The following is a 17,764-nucleotide window of genomic DNA, read 5'->3' as shown; positions in this document are numbered from 1 at the left end:
AGGCTTTGGAGCTTGCAGTCCTCTTTCAACTTGGTGTAGTGGTTTGTAGGCAAGGATGTTTTCAAGAACATTGTACAAGTATTGTTGTCAGGGTCATGGACTTCGTGCAATGAGAGTGCTTAAATGGTGCTTTTGAACCTTCCACTGGAGATTAATTTCATCTTTAATTCCTTTTCCAAGTGTTATATAATGTATACGGGTTAAATAACTAGCTTTTGATAATAATCATGTTCCCTTCCCCTAATCTATCATCAACTGTTTAGATGAAATTTGGTTTAGTTTGCTTGTGCTTTTTGCAGTGTCTTGTTGTTATTTTCTACCAACTTCAAATCAACTTCACCAATAGTGATAGTGCTGTTTTTTATCTCTGTTATTTCCCATTTCAGCTTCTGACCATTCTCTTGCTTCCTTAATTTTCTTTTATTTTGTGCAGATACATTATGGCTGATAGTGTTTTCAAGAAGATTACACAGTTTCTTAAGATGCCTTTCCATTTTAGATCAAAACGAGTTTTTGCTAAACTTTACCTTTTCATTCTAATCAACGAGTTCTTTTCTACTAAAATATAACTAGTGTCTGACCTTTACTTGGAAATTTTTTTCTAGGATCCCTCCAATTTATCGAGGATGTTGACTACAGTTATCTGGGATGGTTTATTTCATTACCTACCCTTTCCTTTTATGTCCCTTCCCTTTATGTGCTGGTATTTTTGTCTTGCTGTAAGTTGTGTCTTTTCTGGAGAATGAAGTTGATAATGAGTTTTTTTTTTCCCCTTTACATGAGGCTTTGGAGCTTGCAGTCCTCTTTCAACTTGGTGTAGTGGTTTGTAGGCAAGGATGTTTTCAAGAACATTGTACAAGTATTGTTGTCAGGGTCATGGACTTCGTGCGATGAGAGCGCTTAAATGGTGCTTTTTGAAACTTCCACCGGAGATTAAATTCATCTTTAATTCCATCTTTAATTCCTTTTCCAAGTGTTATATAATCTAGATGGGTTAAATAACTAGCTTTTGATAATAATCATGTTCCCTTCCCCTAATCTATCATCAACTGTTTAGATGAAATTTGGTTTAGTTTGCTTGTGCTTTTTGCAGTGGCTTCTTGTTACTTTCTACCAACTTAAAATCAATTTCACCAGTAGTGATAGTGCTGTTTTTTTATCTGTCTTATTTCCCCATGTCAGCTTCTGACCATTCTCCTGCATGCTTAATTTTTGTTTTATTTTGTGGAGATACATTGTGGCTGATAGTGTTTTCAAGAAGATTACATAGTTTCTTATGATGCCTTTCCATTTTAGATCAAAATGAGTTTTTGTTAAACTTTGCCTCTTCATTCTAGCCAGTGTCTGACATAACTTTTTTCTAGGATCCTTCCAATTTAGCAAGGATGTGGACTACAATTACCTGGGAGTATTTATTTCATTACCTACCCTTTCCTTTCTTTGCTAGTATTTTTGTCTTTTACTAAGATGCGTGTCTTTTCTGGAGAATGAAGTTGATAATGAGTTCCTTTTTTCTTACACGAGGCTTTTGAACTTGCAGTCCTCTTTTAACTCGGTGTAGGGGTTTGTAGGCAAGGATGTTTTCAAGAACAATGTACAAGTATTTTGTGACTATTTTTACATTTTAATCCTTGATTCTGTGAAATTGTGACTGGTGTCTGTTCTGCTGCTTGCTTGTGTATTTTTTCAGGATCCTTATGTTATGTTTATGGATATATGCTAAGCAGGCTTAAGCTGGGGAGTGCTTGATAATATTTCCTACTCCTTCCTTTCACCTGCATATGATGTTTAGTCTTAAGTTTCAATTCCAATCTGTGTTAGGACTTCGAACATTGGAGTCTTCTGCACTTGAGCCTCTGAAATTTGTTGTGAGCTAAGTTTCTGCATAGCTGTTTTAAACACTTTCATTTGTTTAATGGAGCGACAGTCCCAAGTTTATTCGTGCTGCTAGTTTAGTGGTACCTTCTCATCTAGGATCTCTCCAAATAAATAAAGGAGCATATTTAGACTAGAATCAACCAAGGATTGTTTCATTCATTACCTATTTTTTTTTTTTTGCCTTTTCTTGTATTTTTTTATGTTGCATTGCATTTTGAGTGTTTGGTCTGAGAACCTTATTTTGGGTCATTCCAGGAATATGAAGTTCAAGCAACACTAGTCTTTTATATGTGATGTTTCAGAATTTTGCGCTACTTCCCTCTTTAACTTGTTTTTTTGTCGTATTAAATTTCCACTTGTTTAATGGAACAAGTGTCCTTGTTTTATTTGTGTGTTTTTGTTGGATCTCATCAACCCTTTTAGGGCATGGACTAAAAATTTAACAAGGAATTGTAACATGGTGCAGTCTGGTCAAGGCAGGTTTTACCAGCTCCAAGTCAAAGGTTTACCAATAGGGGACATTTTTCTGTACTCTTTTTTCCTTGACTCATTCTTCCTTGAGTATATCAAAATCTTTATTCTCGTTAATTTTTATTCTATTTTGTGCAGTTGTTTTCTAGATGATGTTGTATGCCAGGTGTCTTCTTACTTTTTCTACATTTTAAACCACCACTTTTCTTTTGATTCTAAAAATATAGAGCTAGTGTCTGCTTTAATTGTGTGTTTTTGTGGGATCTCATCAAGCATTTCTAGATGATGTTGTATGCCAGATTAATGCTTTTGAGAGCTTCTCTTCACTCTCTTCATGTTTGTTGTTCTTCTGTTATTGTTGTAATTATTATTATTATTATTACTGTTACTACTAGAAGCGGTGGTGGTGGTAATAATAGTAAGTAGTATTTGACTTTATACAATCTCCTCTTAAAATAAATTAAAGTTAAAGAGTGAACAGGGTGACATAATACTATATATGCTATTTACTATATCGCTAATTGTGATGCCATCATGTGTTTTTTTGCATTTAAGTTGTGTTTTTTATCTTATGATCTGTTTGTATGTTTTTTCAGGGTGTCATTGTTTTTCTCTAATTGTGATGCTAGTATTGGATTGATATATGGTATGTGTTATCTGATGAGGTGGACTGTTTTTTGGTATGTGCTGATGTTTCAGCAACTTGCATTGTTTCCTTGTGTTTAATAATGTTTTGTCCTCTAGAATTCTTACTTTTATAAAGAGTTAAGAAGCTGAGCTGTGCTTCATTGTGTTTCTCCAGTATCTCTTCAAATGATGAATGGGAGGTTATTAGTATGCTTGTCTTACTACCGCAGGTCTCCTTTGCCATGTTCTTGAGGTTTTTCTTTGCTTCTTCCCCATATATCTTCTTGCTAAATATTTCTTGAGCATCCTTTCTTATTTTGCGTTCAGAAGCTTGTGAGTTGTTAAATTGTCTGTTCAAATTGTTTTTGCATTTTAATCACCTTTTTTTTACTTAACAAAACTGGAGTCTAAACTCTGTTTGCATGTTTATAGGATCTCTTTGTTTTTCTTAATTAAATAAATTCCGGCCAAGATATACCAAGGAGTGTTCCTCTTGCTTTTGATTCTTGTTGTTTCTATTTGTACCATCGACAAAATACCCATTTGTTTCAGCATCAAGGAGGATCTCTTTGACTGTATGTTTCTCAGGGTGTCTTCAAGAATTACAAGGGTTTGCTTTCAAGTGTAATCAAATGATAACAGCTCTCCACAACTGGAAAAACACCAGATTCATCTTTAATTTGCTTTACATCTATGCTAACTAATTCTCAAGTAGAGGTAAAATCTGTTACTAGGTTTGCGCATTTTTTATGGAAATTTGTTTTCAATTATTTTTTCTTGACATCTTATTCTCTCATATATATTTTCCCCTGTCAGCGGTTATTTTTTCTACATTTTATTCTACACGTTGCAGATGTTTTCAAAGATGATTATTTTCCCAACTTGTAAACATGTTGTTTCCTTAATTTTGTTTGTGCAATATAAATGAAAATTTTCCGCTTCTTCTTCTTACATCGATTCTAAGCTTTTGTGTGTTATTGGGGGGTCTTAAACTTACAAGGGAATTTGTTGCTTTTGGGTCTTTGTAATGTGTGACTACTGATTGCTCTGCTTTTTCTTGTATATGCTCTTGGTTTAGGTTTGTTCCTTAAAAATTGTCAGGCCATCTATTTTGCAGGCAGAGCAAAGCTCAAAATTGTTGGGCATTGAGTGATGTCTTTTACTTATGCTTTTGCTGATACATGATGATCTTTCCTTTCTCAGACTGGGGAGTGTGAAACTCGGTTCTATACACATCTAGTTTGCTTTGGTTTCATCCTCTTTAACTCTCTCTTTGTACATATGAAGTGATTGGCTGAATTTGTTTTTACCTTTCATCTTTTCAGGGTCCCAAGGCTCATTTACGAGGGAAGTGTTTCTTCAGGGTCTTGGTGATGTGACATCTGGTTAATCATATTTTTTCCTCAAGCTCTTATATCACATTCTCTCTCTTGAAGTTGTCTGATCCTCTGCTTTTGCAATTTGATTAGAACAAGCAAAGTTACAAGTGAGCCAACTATTGTTTACTAATGATATGGATCTGCAAATTTTTCCCGTGTGGCTATCTGCTCTGCCTTCATTGTGCTGTTATAGGTTTTTCCAAATGGCTTCTTTTCAAGTTCTCTATAACCAGAGTAACAAGGTCAAGTTGGTTTTTGTTTGTGTGCTCTTGTTTAAGTTAATTTTTATAAAATCCTGAAACTTCAACAGGAATGAGAATGGTGAAACGAGTCCTTGATGCTTGGGGTTGCTTTGGGATACTAGATGAGTTTCTGTTCTGGTTGTAATCTTTCCTGCGAAACCATTATTTTATATGAGGGTAATTGATGGAGCAGCTTCTTTTGGAGATATATGTAAAGATCAGATGGCAAGTGTCTAGAAGGGTTCCTTTGCTTTTAATTGATGTCCTTTGCGTCACCTCTTGTTCTTTTCATCAATATTTCTTGGCTTAGAGATCTTTTCTGGGGCTGATGAACTTGGATGAAGCTATACTTGATGCATGTGGTAGGCTTGACCTCCCCCCCAACTCTCCTGACCCTGTCTCTGTTGCTTATGCTCATTGTGTTTTAGGAACCAGTGGATGGCAATTGACCCATTGAAAGTGTTGCTGGCTGCTCAGTTTATGGCTGAGTCTGGCTTGGTCTTCCTATTAAATGGCAGTGACTACATGGCTGTTGGAGTTATTGATGGATGGCTAGTTATTGTTTGGTGAATTTGGTTTGCAGGGATTACCAGCTGTGCTTCCCTTTGGTATTTTGGCCTTTTGTTTTTTGCCTGAGCTTCTGCTATTTGAAGTTATGGTCCAATCATGTTGCAATATCAAATACTGAATTTTGCGTCATGGTTTGGGTTAAGATTGCCTTTGGCAATATGTTGGATCTTGTAAAATTGTCTTTCACTTCTGAATACCCGTGTACCAATCTGATGATTTTTGAAGGTGTTTGATATCTCCCGCATCATGTGCGTGTGAAAAACAAAAGTTGCTGTCGTTGGAATTGTCAAGTTGCTTTGCATGGATCGTGGTTTCTGTTTTTCTTTAAACATCTTCTTGTGTTGGACTGTCCTTGAATTTTGGTTCCGTGGTTTCAGATTGTGGTAGTGAACGTTGATTTGTCAAGTGTTGTTCTAAGTGGAGCTACAGTTTTGCTAAGTATGCAGCAAATATGATTTTACAGCGTAAGGTTTTTGAATGCTCGATTCTATGATCTTTACCGGGGTTCGTTTGATATCCATTGCTTTTATGATGTGCTTAGGCCTTTGGCTTTTTGGAAGAGCTTGCTCTTCTGCATGCTTCTTGTTTCTCTGTGAGTGCTTGTTGGTACCTGTGTGTGGTTGAATGCATGTAACTCCGCCTGTGCTGCATTTCATAGCTCACAGCCGGTCTCAAGCCCGGGTTAAGGAGGAGAGATGCATGGCTATAACATATGGTGATGGAGTTATGTTATGCTTTGCTGGAAATAGTTGTCCATTTTAATTTACCCTGCATGTAAATGTATATGCTTATCTATATTGTTGCAATATTTTTTTAGCTTCCAGTTGATTCAGCTCACTGGATGAGAAATCATGAGAGATGGTCAAGGCTCTTTCTGCCAACCAGTAAGTAACCGCTGTGAAAGACCGTGATGCTGAAACTTGAAGGCGATGGCGTGTCTTTTTTCCTCCGTGTATTAATTAATTCTCGATTTACTGTTGTATATATCCGTGCACTGCACGATTAAATCAATAGAAAGTAAGTTTTTCTTATTCTTTTGGAAGATTCGTAGTTTTTATTTGAATATTTGATCTCATGTTCAATTCCTAGTCGTTTGTTTTAAGCCCCCTCAAAGAGTCAGTTAAATTTGCTTGGAAAGGGTGTGGTGCTGGCATGATTCCCTCTCTAAATAAACACTATTTCAATTTTTATGGGGGGAAAATCTGTCTTTTTTTGTTGGTTTTCAGAATATATAAGAATATTCGTGCTCCCAGTTTTAGTTTCAACAGAATCAAACGAAGTCTGGAAGCGCAATAGTATACTACTGGACAATACAAACTGCAGGTTTTGAACGAAAAGAAAGAGAGAGAGGGCCCTGACGGTGGAAAGCGGGTTTCAGCTTCTGTCAGAATTGAAATATTGCCCTTTTTAGGCTTCACAACATTAATTGTTCGTTAGGATTAGAGACCTCTTCCTACCCTTTCTGGCTATCCCCATTATGTGAAGAACTTGTATTTTTGTAGATGCATTTTCATTTATATTATCAGAAAAAGAAACAGGGTTTTCCAAGTTACCCTCAAGCTCTTCCGGTCAAAGTGCAGTCAACGCAGGAGTTATCCTAATCGCGATTGAGACGTGGGAGAAGGATGTTGTAGATTAACTACTAGTCCATTATTTGGTTATGAGGGCAATTGTGTAACAAACGTAGAATAGTTAAATTCAACTTTATTAAACTTTAAAAGTCGTTTTAAGATTATTAATAATAATCTATGGAAGCAAACTTGATATTTAATACAGAAAAGGGTTTGACTCGGTCCATTTCTTCTTTGTTATAATCTACAAAGTTGCAAACTTCCAATTATTTTGACCTAACTATTTAATATTTTTGGGTCTAATTTTGTTTTGTATTAATCTAAAAACCTTCAAATGGTTAGGTGGAACTTGCTGCCTTTGACAGTAATATCCCCGTCCCAGACACCCATGGGACACCCAATTCCTTCTAATTCAAGTTATAACTAACTTACAAGATTTGACCAGGCAAGGAGGTTAACTCGAAAGAGTATGCCGGTTAAAAAAAACCCGGTTTCTTTTTATTAAAACAATGTAGTTTTAGACTTTTTTTTAAAAAAAAAAAAGGTCAAAAATTGAGTTGATTCCTTGAACTTGGATTTCAACTGAGCTGGATCTTATAACTGCCTCTAGCAATCCATCAACCAAAACTATGCAAAATATAAAAATAATAACAAAACAAATTTGGTATATAAATCATAAATTTAAAATAAATACTATTAATGATAAATGTGTTCATTTTGAATTTGTAATTTATACATGTATATTTCATGATAACAAAATATTGATTGAACAAAAGACACTGATAATCCATGAGTAATCATCATGACAGATCTTATTTTTATGTGAAAGTAGAAACAATACATTAATAAATAATAATCTCTTTAAATACCCTATAAAAACATGAACTTAGTTTTAAAATGATTTTTAAAACGGTTAAACAGAAAAAACGAAGAGCAACAGTACTATAATGACTTCAAGATTCATCAGCGAAATAATTTCAAACTTCAGTACAAGACATCCATGTAACTAAGCTTGATTAACAAGTACAGGACATTACTATAATAACTTCAAGATTCATTAGCCAAATAAGATCCATATAAACATCAGCACTCCATCTTTTCTATTCCCACTCCTTTCAATATCTCAAGACTGACCTACATGCGGAGGGATCCAGTCATACCTAATGCACACGAGACTGTAAATGCCTCAAGGTGACGGCCTGGTGAAATGTTAAATACCTAAAAGACCAATCCTTCTAGGTCACTGGATTAGCAGCTACTATCACGGCGAACTTCTGATATCAGCACTTGCTATTCATTTGAAGAAAAGAGGATCCCCTTTCCCCTGCCACATCTCAAATAATTGCTTGGAATACTTGATGGCCAGTCTCTTGCAATCATGGAAACCTCCTGGGTCATCTGCAACCAGCTCCATAGTTGATTTCTTCAGCTTCCCTTGGGGATCCCCATTCGTGAGAAACTCAGCCAAAGCAGTACCCCTGGAGAAAAGTGTCAGGCATAGCAAAGCCTGTTATTGAGAACAATGGTAACAAGCAACAAGTGGAAAGTTCAAATAGAAAAGCAGAGAAAGATGTTATTTTCAGAGAGAAGTTATAATACTGGTACAGCAGTCGTAAATAATGATCACAAACCAAGATAGAGCAGTTACTTAAGAGTACAACTAGTGGCAAATTTTATTCATCTTCTAGGGTTATTGAGAGAAATACTAACTCATCCGTTTGTCAAACAGACCACCTGAATTTTAAAACGTACCAGCTGCTTATAGCAAGTTGACCAATACAATTACTTATGCATGTGGGGTTCTTACAAGGACTCGCATCATATTCTTTTCCACTCTCTTTCTTGCTCCTGCTAAAGTAACACCCAATTTATGCCTGCACTTCTACATTCAACTCAAATTTCAATCCAAAAACCCCAATTCCTTCTCTCTCTAATTTACAATACTACAAGACGCAGACCAAAACAGAAAAAAATAATGGCACACATGCATATCTGTCCAAGCCTTTCCCGTGTCAGTGGAGTAATGAGCACCAAACCAGTTCACTTCTATTATTTTACAAAATTAATTGCTTCAGAACATAGAGAAACTCCTGAGAACGAATGTGTAGTTCATCACTGAAAGAAATGTTGAGACACGACAGAGTAGGGTCAAATAATCCTCATTATAGAAAATGATTCTCAAAACCCATCAATCATATAATCCCAGCGGCACATAAAGACAGAACAATGTGCAACATTTGCCATACCTGGTTGCATCAACCTTGTCAAATCCTTGATTTTGGAAAGTTGACGTGAAGTTCGATGATTTCTGCACAGCAGCCTGCTGTCCAAACAGAGCACAAACAGCCCTTAAACGTAGTTCTACATCTTGCTTTAAAGCAGCAACCATGTCTGCTTCAGATTTCCACTTTTTATGGATTCTATGTACTTGTGTTGGTTCTATTACCATAGAGTCAGTTGGAAAATCAAAATCATCAGAGTCGGAGGAGCTGGAACTCTGCTCACCATCAGAACCATCCAAAACAAGCTCCCTCCGCTGTATTTGGGAATTCTGTCCAACCCTAATTTCCTCCTCATATTGTCTCGAAATTGTTGGAGCTTGCCTTGATTGATTAAAAATATTTCTTCTGTCATCACTTCCAGAAAACATGGTTGTTGCTGCCCAATAATTGACAGGAGCACTTTCAGGGCCTTGAATCAAAACTTGGCATTTTGTTGCCCTGGGCTCTTTGATACCATCACTATCATCCTTAGAATTTGAAGGGGAGGTTCGTTTTCTTTTGAGCAATTTGGTCTCATTGTTGACAACTTCCAGACCTAAATCTGCTTCATGCTGATGTCCTGGCTTGGCCAATTTTTTTCCACTCAAAGTCACACTCGAAGAAGAGTCATCATCACTGTCATTAATCTCTATAATGTCTGGTGATTGACGTGTCCATCCACCTGGCAAGAAAAAAATGCGCTATCAATATCTGGTTGTCATAAACATAACATTGCTAATTGTAATCACGTGATATCATCTTGTAGAAATGCTCTCCAGTTCAAGTGGCAGATGATACCCTTAATACCCCACGCAACACTAGACCATTCCATAACTTGATGTGCCCCTGATTCCCAATAGGTAGTATCACACATATTCTAGTCAGTTTAGTAGTCTGCCTAGTGTAATTGCTAATGCATTTAAGCTTGTATGAGGTTGTCATCAGTTATTGGTAATCCTGGTAGATATACAGGTTGTTTGATTAGTTCCCTAATGTTAATGTTCTGAGTAGCTTGAAAGATATTTTTTCAGATGAGATTGAGATGGTTTAATCCAATTCACTTATTCTCTGTCTCTTCAAGGTTCACAGTTCTTTTAAAGTTCATTTGCTCGTGGGAGTCAGAGATGGACAAGAATTTTCTTGGACTACAAAGGATTTTGCAGCATAGTTTCTTTTGACAAAGAACTTCAGTGGAGACGCACGGAGAAATTTAAATTCAATAGATTTCCGAAATCACATATGACAGAAACAGTGCACTGAATATTACAGACCACACATTCTCTAAACAAAATATGAGTGAAAAACTAAAGCAAGCATAATCAACTTAACTAATGTATTCTTATAGTTCTCTGACTAAAACACGAGCAAAGGAATATAAACAAATATAATCAAATTAACAGATACAGATAACAATAAAAACACAAGAATCATAGCGATACCTGAAGCACCAATGTTTCCGTCTCCATTCTCCGGCAAGTTGCTCCCAGAACCTCCACTTGCCCCTAAAACCATGTTCTCATCATTATCAACAGCAATCGTCTCAGCTTTCACATTACCAACCCTGTCACTGCCGTTTCCATTTTCCATCATAGCCCTCTCTCCCAAACCCGGACCCTCGCCAGAAACCGAACCTGGGCCCCCCACATCACCGTTTCTGCTCTCTGGTGAGTGAGACCTAGGATCACCATTTGCCTCAACAGCAATGGTATCATTGGAATCACTGCAAACCACCTCAGTTTCCACAGTGACAACATTCTCATTCAGAACAACCTTCTCTTCCACAACCCCCCTGGAAACCCTAACATTATTTACAGGCTCCTCGGGAATCAACGACATCAAATCCTTCTCTAAAAGGAAAACCCTCATCTCCAACTCCTGAAACTTACTCTCGTACGCATCAACTTCAGTCTCTACCTTCAATTTCGCACACTTCAACTGACAAATTTCCTCTCTGAGCTCTCTTATTATCCTCTTATCCTCTCCACTAATCCTCAATAACTCGTTAAACCCTCCTTGCTCTTTCTTCAACTGCAAACACTCTCTTTTACACTCCTTCAGCTCAATCTCAGCTTTCAATCTCTCCGATCTCTCACTCCGAGCCTTTTCTTCCATCGATTCCTTCTCTTTCTTCAATGACTTCTTCTCAATTTCCATTTCTTCTTCCATGGCCAACAAAAGTCCTTCAATTTCCGCAAAATGCTGAGACATGAAAGCTGATTTTAAAGACCAAACCTTCTCCTTTATGCTTTTATTAGTAACACCTTTTTCAACTCCTTGTGAATGTGACCCAGAAGCCATATTTAAGAGACAAATATACAAAAAAACAAAGAGCTGGAGTCTTTGCAAATATTAAAGAAAACCCAGAACAGAGTCAGACGTTTTCATTCATAAAAAAAAAAAAAAAAAAAAGAAGAAGAAGAAGAGATAAACAACGGTTCAAGGTGTTTCTCTTACATGTTTTTAGGGTCAGAAAATGAAGAGTTCTTTTCATGTGGGTTTCAGTCTCTTTCGCTACCAGTTCTTTTCATGTGGGTTTCAGTCTCTTTTGCTCATTGTTTTAAAACCCGGCCCGGCCTGGAGGGTTGACCTGAGACCCGGACGATCCGGGGCTGGAACCGGGTAATATTTAAAATATTTTTTTAAATAAAAAATTATATTATTTTAATACAATCCTAATTTTAAAATATTTTAAATAATAGTTGTTACTGTAATTCCACATAGGTTCTTGGATAATATTTGATATTATATTTTAAAAATATTTTAAAATTTTTATTTTTAAAATTAATATATTTTTATATTATTTTAATATACTTATATCAAAAATATTTAAAAAAAAATAAAAATATATTATTTTAATATATTTAAAAATTAAAAAACGGTCAAAACCTGGAACCCGGGCCTAGGACCGGGTCAGACACCAAACCGGGTTTAAAAACTATGCTTTCGCTACCTTAAGTACGGATTTAGTGCCTGGCAACCCAATTCTTAAAAATTTTAAATTATTATTTTTTAATTAAAAATATTTTTTTATAGTTTTAAATTTTAAAGTACTAATATTTAAAATATTTTTTTAAACAAAAATATATTATTTTAATACAATCCTAATTTAAAAATATTTTAAATAATAGTTGTTACTGTAATTCCAAATAGGTTCTTGGATAATATTTGATATTATATTTTAAAAATATTTTAAATATTTTATTTTTTTAAATTAATATATTTTAATATTAATGGCTTTCTTATAAAAAAATTTTGTTTGTGTAACTGTTTAAGCAAATTTACAATATTTTGTGCTTTGGTATACTTATTTTTTTATAGGCATACAAGGACCTCTTCTACATGTTTTACACATGCAACTCCACCTTGTATTGCATACCATATAGCTCACCACTAATCTAAAGCCCGGAAAAAGGAGAAGAGTTACTCATGCATATATATTGCTCAGATTTGGTCTTTATTTGAAATACTCAATTATCAAAATATGTGTTTAAGGCAACAATAATGAAAAAAAATGATAGACATTAGATATGATTATTTTATATCTTAGAGTTTGGGGCATAGTTGTAATGTAGTTCTGTGATGGTTCTTTGCATCTTTTTTCTCTTCTAGTTATTTAGATTTTCAACCTTCAAAACAAGTTTAATATTTTTTATATGTCAAAGATGCTTCAAGATAAGGTTTTTAATGAAAAAGAAATATTAGTTTGTCATGATAAATATCATTTTTCTTATGCCTTGAATAAAACGATAATATGTTTAAAGTAATATTAATTTAACAATAAATTAGAATTATGATTTATAGTATTTGCCCTTTTTATTTAAAGATTGGCGCATATAACATACTAGTTAACTCACCAATAAAGTCAGTAAGCTTATAACTCTTAACTTGACATATTGCATGTTGGGTTAGGAGAAGGCTTATAAATATGGATTAGATGGCTGGAACTTTTTGTGATAAAGAGCTACAACCTTTGAACAAGGAATGTATTGAACAAGTCCTCTCAAGAAGGACATTTAAGACTAGGCTAACATATTTCAAAAGGCCAGATCAATTGGTACATGATACAGTGTAGGATCATATTCTTCATTGTAGTTTTTTTGGCAATACTAGCCGTCATTCTTTATCTCACCAATTTCCTATAAAAACCAATCAAAAAAGAACTCTAAGCCTCAATTGCCCCTGTCATTATACGCTCAGTTCATTGTAGTTTTTTTGGCAATACTAGCCATCATTCTTTATCTCACCAATTTCCCATAAAAACCAATCAAAAAAGAACTCTAAACCTCAATTGCCCCTGTCATTATACGCTTAACAACCTTAAATTTCAAGCTTTAACATTCAACTAGCGATAAGATCTAATGATGGGGCATTCATCTTTCATCATATGCTTATAAAATGGCCTAGAAACACTTACCAAGTCATATGAAAAGCTCGAGGCTTTATAATTTTGATAAAACATTTTGCACACTTAGGTTTCAAAGTTATCCACCTCATATTTGATACATCTAATTACTTAAGCAATCTCCATATTTAACCTAAGCATGTAGCACATAAAAATAAAGAAGAACTCATCGTGGTTGGTGGAATTAGGTCATTTGTATTTGCTCGTGGCCTTGTTATTTTTGCACAAATTGATCCATAACCTACTGATGTAGATGAAACTTACCATTTTAAGCTTTAGCTTAGATTTCCAAATTGATCTTATACAATTATAGGACAAGCCCAGTCAAGAAAATCAATGTTATATCATCTAACTTAGGAGATCAACTCGTTAACTTATCAATTCAAAGATTAGTTTAGGATGAGTCAATTAAATAAGTTTTTTTTATATATCAAAATGACATTGTCTCAAGCTTTTTTTCTTTAAAAAAAAGTTAGAGTCCGGTTTAATATTGGTCAATTTAATTGACTCATGACCCGGGTATGATATCTTAACGATCTAACAAGTCAAATGTAATTACTTTTTAGAGAATCTCAATTCTATAAGCATGAGATAAATAATCTTATATATATGGTAGATATATATATAATAATATTTTCCAAGTGCTTGAAATTAAAGTTGAAGCTTCTTATTAAACTAATTGACATGTTAAACCTAAAAGTATCTAATATGCAAGGAAAATGCAAAACTAATTGTTGTTGATAATTTTCATATTTTCAAAACAATACTTGACATTCATTATCATTTTTTCTTAAGGGGAAATATTAATTTAACTAATTTTCCATAGTTTCTTTTCAAATTCATTTGTATATGTAAGATTGACTAGTTATAGGTATCGAGATTGACTAGTTACATATTATATGTTACCTTTCATGTGTTAAACCTCAATCTTTTATTGATTTTTAAGTGGAAATCATTCATTTTTGCACCTGTAAATCCATGATAAACTTTTCGCTCCTCCATCATCATAATTTGGACTTAATATGGCAAGGAAGAAAGCAAATTCATGTGACATCTCATCAAAAATATCTAAAAAGGATCCATGGCTTGAAGCCAAACATGGCGTCCGAGCATTATTTGTTTGGGTCATGATAACATAGGCTTGTTCGATAAAAAAATAAAGGTTGCTCCAAAAGAGAAAAACATAAAACCAGATTTAATAAAACGAATCACACCTAAACCCAACTTACAAGCATTGCTATTAAACCCGACATAGTCTGATCATATTGGTCAACATGAAAAATTCATGACTCAAAGCCTGTTTTGGACTGGATTTAAAGTGTAACTCAAATTGACAATGACCTTCTCACAAATACTAAAAGATCAAGAATTGTTGCCTAGTGAAAGTGAGAAGGGAAGAAATGACAATGATTAATGATCATTTAAATTTACAATAATCAAAACGCACCGCGTGATCGTTGGAAGAATCAGAATTACAAAACTATACTAAATGAACCGTTTCATTTATTCACCCACACGTACTATTTTATTATATTCTTTCCTGTTAGTATAATGATTTATCTTTCCACGTGTCTATTGAAGCATAAATTATGTAATGTCTGATATTTCTTAGCTTATATGTAATAATAATGCTAAAGGGAAAAGACACGAAAAAACAATGAATTAACCAATTTTGTCATCTCATCCCTTCTTTTTTCTCATTCCTTTTATTTTATTCTAATCTATATTGTTCTATTATGTTCCTTCTCCCTTTCAAATTTATTGATTTATGGCTTAGAAACCATATTGCACAATCACCCGCAACATTACTGGATTTCTTCTTGGTTGGAGATCATTCCATTAAACTTGCAGTAATTGGTATCAAAGTAATTGATGTATAACCTAATACTATAACTCCTAATTCTAGAAAACTGGACCTAAAAAAAATTGTAAAGCTTACTAAAAGCTATCAACAAAGATCAAGCATAAAATTATAAATAACTAATGAAGATATTAAAGACCTATAATCATAAGTTGGAAACTACTAGAACCAACTATGAAGTTAACATTGATAAACTCAAAAAACTTATTAGTGGATTGGTTTATCAACAAACAACTCTTCTCTAAAATCTACAAATACCCACAAGGGAGACTAATGCTGCCAGAGATAAATAAACAACTCATGGTAGAACTTTAATGGAAATACCTTACTTATCTAATGAAGGGGGAAACTTCACTTAATACACACAAACCTAGACTTGATTTTCTTAATTTTGATGGAGTGGAGGTTCATGAGTGGTTATACAAGTGCAATCAATATTTTGATCTAAAAGAGATTGAAGAATCAGAGAAACTCAATTTGATCTTCTATTACCCAAATGGTATAGCCATATATTGGCACCAAAACTACATGAGAAGTTTGGTAGTCAGAAAGTAACATGGAAGGAGTATGTAAAGATATTATGTGTTAGATTTGGTGGATAAAAGGACCTTTTAGAAAAAAACTCATAGAGACGAGACATGCAAGCAACCTAGAGACTTATATAAAAGAATTTGATGTTTTTATGAAATAGGATAAACATCAATAAAAGACAAGCACTTATTTTTTTTATTGGGGGATTGGAGATTGAAATAAAAGATCTAGTAAGAATGTTTTAGCCTAAATGCTCAAAACAAACATACAATTTATCTACACTATAAGATAATACCGTAATATACAAGCGTGACTATCCATGGTCTACCAAACACCTCCCTCATATTATAACATCAAACACTCAAACCAAAATGAAATCACTATAAAACCCTTTTAAAATTCCTTTACCTTTTATTCCTAACCCTTCAAGACCTTAACAAGTTGGGCTGCTACCTATACCTACCTCTGGATATACATAAAAACTCAATGACAAACCTACCAAGCCCTGATGAGTAAGGAACTAAAAGATAAAAGATATAAAGGTCTTTGTTTTTGGCGTGACATGAGATTTGTACCAGGGCATGAATGTAAAAACAAAAGACTTTACTTACTTTGCATAATTAACAATAAGAAAAGTGATGACGAGGGTATGATAAAATAGACACAGACTCTAAATACAATTAATCTCCATATTTGCTCTAATGCTTTAGAGGGTACGATGGGTTTCATACCTTAAGGGTGACTGATATAATTGATAAACACTTATTATCTATACTAGTAGAGTCATACAAGACCCATAATTTTATCAATATAACGGTAACTGAGAGTTTACATTATAATCTCACCAGCATCAAGCCTCTTACAATTAAAATTAATAATGGAGAAAATATGAGTAATACAACTACATGCTGGAATTTCAAGTGGAAAATAAAGGTGATGAATTTGATAGCAGATGTATTTGTGGTCGATTTGAATAACAATGACACGGTAATAAGGGTTCAGTGGTTGGCTTTTCTATAAGACATTATATACAACTACAAAGAATTGTGGATGCCTTTTTATTGGCAAGGTTAAAAGGTGTTGTTATAGGGTTTAGAAATTGCTAATTTACAAACTATTAGGCTAGATAAACTTAATGGATTGCTTGACTAACTCTTCTCATTTGGTAGAAATTAATATGTAGTATAAAGATGATGGCAGGAAAGGAAAGTTATGTGTAACTCATGTTTACTACTCTTATTTCCAGTGTTTTTAAACATGTCTCGGTGGTTAATTCGGCTTAAGGCCCAGGTCACCTGGGTTAAATCTATTTTTTTTTATAAATTAAAATGATGTCATTTTAGTAAAAAATAAAAAATAATCAACGAGTTGCAATCGAGTTTTTGACTTGGTAAATCGGGTTACTAGGTCAACTTTCCGTGTCAGCTAAGTTTTCAAACTTATTTTTTTTATAACCCGATTCAGTTCTATCCTTAGGTCAACCATGTCAGCTAAGTTTTCAAACTTATTTTTTTATAACCTGGTTCAGTTTTATCCTTAGGTCAGTCGGGTCTCTGGTCGACTCACCAAGCTAAGCCAAGTTTTAAAACTATACTTATTTCTAAGATGAAAAAAGATTTTGTCTTAGAGGAACTGCTAATGAAACATCAAGATGTATTTAAAGAGCCAAAAAGGTTGCCCTTACAGAGAGCCCAAAATCATTTAATACAACTGCAAAAAGGTTTATTACTTGTCAATTGAGGCCTTACAGGTATTTAAGCTTTCAAAAAGATATCCTGGAGAAAATGATCTAAAAAATACTAGAAATAAGAATCATTAGACCTAATAACAACTGATTAGTACTTAAAAGTGCATTTTTATCAAGGTTTTATATCATCATTTTGCACTTGAAGTATCAATAACTCCTTAACTAAAGCATGTTTTATAATAACATATCTAATAATATAAGATACCTTTAAGTTGTGGTAAATG

At 34.1% G+C, this 17,764-nt stretch overlaps 1 protein-coding gene and 2 long non-coding RNA genes across 3 annotated transcripts in view; 1 reads left to right on the top strand and 2 right to left on the bottom strand.

Annotated features, from left to right (window-relative positions):
• Nucleotides 1-1,508: 1,508 nt before the first annotated feature.
• LOC105130352 (uncharacterized) overlaps nt 1,509-17,764 on the bottom strand; it is a 20,039-nt gene continuing 3,783 nt past the window's right edge. The window contains exons 2-3 of the long non-coding RNA XR_843228.1: nt 15,283-15,288; nt 1,509-2,494 (exon numbers count right to left, since the gene is read on the bottom strand). This is a non-coding gene — a long non-coding RNA (uncharacterized LOC105130352). The remainder of the gene's footprint in view (nt 2,495-15,282; nt 15,289-17,764) is intronic.
• On the top strand, nt 2,958-6,209 carry LOC105130339 (uncharacterized). The gene is made up of 2 exons (XR_843223.1): nt 2,958-3,693; nt 4,302-6,209. It is a non-coding gene; the product is annotated as an uncharacterized LOC105130339 (long non-coding RNA).
• LOC105130346 (uncharacterized) lies at nt 7,751-11,509 on the bottom strand. The gene is made up of 3 exons (XM_011032805.1): nt 10,439-11,509; nt 8,985-9,681; nt 7,751-8,216 (listed from the first exon to the last, which is right to left on the bottom strand). The coding sequence occupies exons 1-3, from the start codon at nt 11,295-11,297 to the stop codon at nt 8,033-8,035; spliced, it is 1,740 nt and encodes a 579-aa protein (XP_011031107.1). The 5' UTR covers nt 11,298-11,509; the 3' UTR covers nt 7,751-8,032.

The sequence above is a fragment of the Populus euphratica genome, unplaced genomic scaffold, assembly GCF_000495115.2.
Source record: "Populus euphratica unplaced genomic scaffold, PopEup_1.0 scaffold2.1, whole genome shotgun sequence".
Classification (NCBI taxonomy): Eukaryota; Viridiplantae; Streptophyta; class Magnoliopsida; order Malpighiales; family Salicaceae; genus Populus; species Populus euphratica.
The sequence above is the reverse complement of the archived record's forward strand: the minus strand, read 5'-3'. Positions and strand labels throughout refer to the sequence as shown.

What these genes read in the sequence shown, in the direction of transcription:
- LOC105130346 (XM_011032805.1), bottom strand. Translation starts at nt 11,297, where the DNA reads ATGGCTTCTGGGTCACATTCACAAGGAGTTGAAAAAGGTGTTACTAAT. An exon ending in CGGAAACATTGGTGCTTCAG is followed by an intron (nt 9,682 to 10,438) that starts GTATCGCTATGA and finishes TTTTCTTGCCAG; the next exon opens with GTGGATGGACACGTCAATCA. An exon ending in GACAAGGTTGATGCAACCAG is followed by an intron (nt 8,217 to 8,984) that starts GTATGGCAAATG and finishes ACTTTTCTCCAG; the next exon opens with GGGTACTGCTTTGGCTGAGT.